Source organism: Octodon degus, unplaced genomic scaffold (genome assembly GCF_000260255.1).
Source record: "Octodon degus isolate 3935 unplaced genomic scaffold, OctDeg1.0 scaffold00145, whole genome shotgun sequence".
Taxonomy (NCBI): domain Eukaryota; kingdom Metazoa; phylum Chordata; class Mammalia; order Rodentia; family Octodontidae; genus Octodon; species Octodon degus.
The window spans coordinates 253,673-256,292 of NW_004524721.1; the positions used below are offsets into that span (position 1 = coordinate 253,673).

At 42.6% G+C, this 2,620-nt stretch overlaps 1 protein-coding gene across 4 annotated transcripts in view; it reads right to left on the reverse strand.

Annotated features, from left to right (window-relative positions):
• The window catches only part of Akr1e2 (aldo-keto reductase family 1 member E2), a 20,654-nt gene that overhangs the window by 4,628 nt on the left and 13,406 nt on the right, over positions 1 to 2,620 (reverse strand). For all 4 annotated transcript variants that reach the window (XM_023701975.1, XM_004641871.2, XM_023701976.1 and 1 more), the window contains 2 exons: positions 1,046 to 1,118; positions 815 to 898 (listed from right to left, as the gene is read on the reverse strand). In XM_023701975.1, coding sequence (XP_023557743.1) covers positions 815 to 898; positions 1,046 to 1,118 — 157 coding nt within the window. The remainder of the gene's footprint in view (positions 1 to 814; positions 899 to 1,045; positions 1,119 to 2,620) is intronic.

A 2,620-nucleotide genomic window follows, 5' to 3' on the forward strand; every position in this document is an offset into this window, starting at 1 on the left:
GCAGATACCTTTTTTCATTGACCCACTTTCTCTTACCAAAGATAAACCACTGTTCCATATATCCCTCAACTAGGAAGATACTTGGTCCCTAAAATCTTGAGCTCTAGTGGATCTGTGTCACAGAAACATTTTTCCAAGTAATTCATATTTGTTCATTTACTACTACTATTCTAACCCCTTCCTTTCTTTTTTCCCCCTAATTTTCTCAAGAACAATGATCCATCCCACAATAATGACATTTTGGAATGGGTGTCACCACTCCTGGGAGGGGCTGAATCAGTGCAGGGAAGGAAGAGATTATCAAGTGATGCTAATGCACCCTGCAAAGTGTAAGAGAGTCATGGGACCCTAACATCTGTGTTCCACAAGACAAGAGATTCTGAAGCCAGGAGAAATCAGTTACACAAGATAAACAGGAATTTTGACTAGGTGGTGGGCAGAATAGTAATTTGAAGTCATCTGTTCTAGAAGAGTCCCTAAAGCTAAGGCTAGAATAAATATGGGACAGCCATCCTCCTAGCTCTGGGGCAGAAGAGCAGGCACTGGCCAGCACTTGTGATGGGAGCCTCTGCCTTCAGGACAAGCCACTGGTATCCTTTGCCTTCTCCCTTTTCCGCCATCTTAGGTTGAAAGGAGAAGATACAAATGCTGGACAAGAAGGTGTCCTTGATGCAAGAATCACTGTGTGAAAGGTTGATCAACATAACATAGAGAAACAGTCCCTGGCTGTGCCAAGGTCACAGAGCTCCAGTGACTGCTTCTTTCTGCAGTTAACATATATTCTAAATCTGTAGTATAAAAGAAAAACACCCACCTGGATATTCTCTTGTATGCGGTGTGGGGTGACAGATTTGGGGATCACAATCACATTCCTCTGGATCTGAAATCGAATCAAAATCTGCAGGAGAAAGGAAAAAAATAAGTTTATGTGACATAAAAGAAAATCACATGAAATCAAATTGAAGTCATTTTCCTAACACTTTGTGCTGCAAGAGAAAAAGACATGGAGAGGATACTGGCAGCACAGGACAGCCCTGCCCAATACCTGTGCAGGAGACTTGCCATGCTTCTTTGCAATCCTCTTGATCACAGGGTCATCAATCAGGTCAACTCCCTCACTGGAAAGACACACAAGAGGGAAATGAACCAGATTTGTCAAGGGTGCTTGTGTCTAGATGTTCCCCTAAAGCCTTGAGTGGTCATAAGTGGGGCTTTTTCAGAGGTGACTGGATCTGGAGTATGTGACTGATTCAAGGTGTAATGCTGGGCTCAAGCTGGGCTCTAGGCTACCCTAAGTAGCCTAGATCAGACATAAGGGATAAAAAGAGCTGTGGTTGTCTCTTCTTTGTTTGCTTTTGCTATCTTCTGCTTGCTATGACCTGGTTTTCCTCTGCAATACCTGTCTGCCATTTACCCTGCCCTGAAGCCATCCACTGAACCCACTACAAACTGAGCTAAATAAACCTTTCTTCCTTTAACTTTAGGTGTTGGGTATTTTGTCTTAACAGTGAGAAAAGTAAATAACACAGAATTTGGTACCAGACAAGAGGGGTTGTTGCTGTGACTACACCTGATCTTGTGGTTTAGGAGCTTTTTGGTCTGGCTTGTGGGAAGGATTTGGAAATATCTGAAGATGTTAGATAAAAAAAATTGAGCTAGAATGCCTTGGGCTACTTTATATGGGAGATTCTGGTCACAGCTCAGAAGAACAGAATGCATCAGCTAGTAAATACCAGGTTTAGAAAGTTTCTGTTGGGAAGAAAGATTGCATTGGCTGTTGATTCCAGATAATGTGTGTTATGCTTTGCCAGAAAGCATGTGTGTATTTTACTCCTGTCCAGAGACTTTGCCTGAGACTGAGATTAAGGGTCATGGACTAATTAATCTGGCAAAAATGTTCATGGCAGGCTAATATTGAGGCTGTCATGTGGTTACTGTTGGGGGCTTTTAGCCATATTTATGCTGGTAATGAAGAGAAAAATGCCCAGCAGAATCATTTAAAACATTTTAAGTTTGGCCAGAAAAGAAGCTCCAGTAAAGTTATGCCTGCAAAGATGGAATAGAGATGAAATTGTTTTCTGAAAAGACTAGCAACAAAAAGCTAAATATTTCAGAAGGCAAAACAAAAGATGGTCTGAGCGTATTGAAAGAAGCAATAGAACTCCATCCTTTGCAACCTCAAAATTGCAAAGTGACTTGGTTTTGGGAAAAGAGCCCCAGAGCACCATATTTCAGGATGGCTGCAGCCTAGGGAAGTGGTTCCTCAGAATTTGGTTCACAGGCGTTCAACTGTTATAGCAATGAGAGAAGGAACTTTGGCTTCTGGTCCAGCTGGCAGTAGACCTTGGTGTTATATGAGTGTTGCTGGCGTAGGTGTATGAATAATGCCAGAGTTGTGTGGTCAGAGAGGTTTCCATTCACAATACAGAAAAAGGCCTGGGAGTCCAGGCAGTATGCCACTGAGAAGGTAAATGTGAGAAGTTGTGAGTGTGAAGCCAAAGATGGAGTGGAGACCCCAGACATTTGGAAAAGCCATGAACATGGATCTGAGGAAAATTCCAAGGAGGGAACAGAGTGGACCCAAGAGAGTGGCCATGGGAGCTATGACCACAATATATAT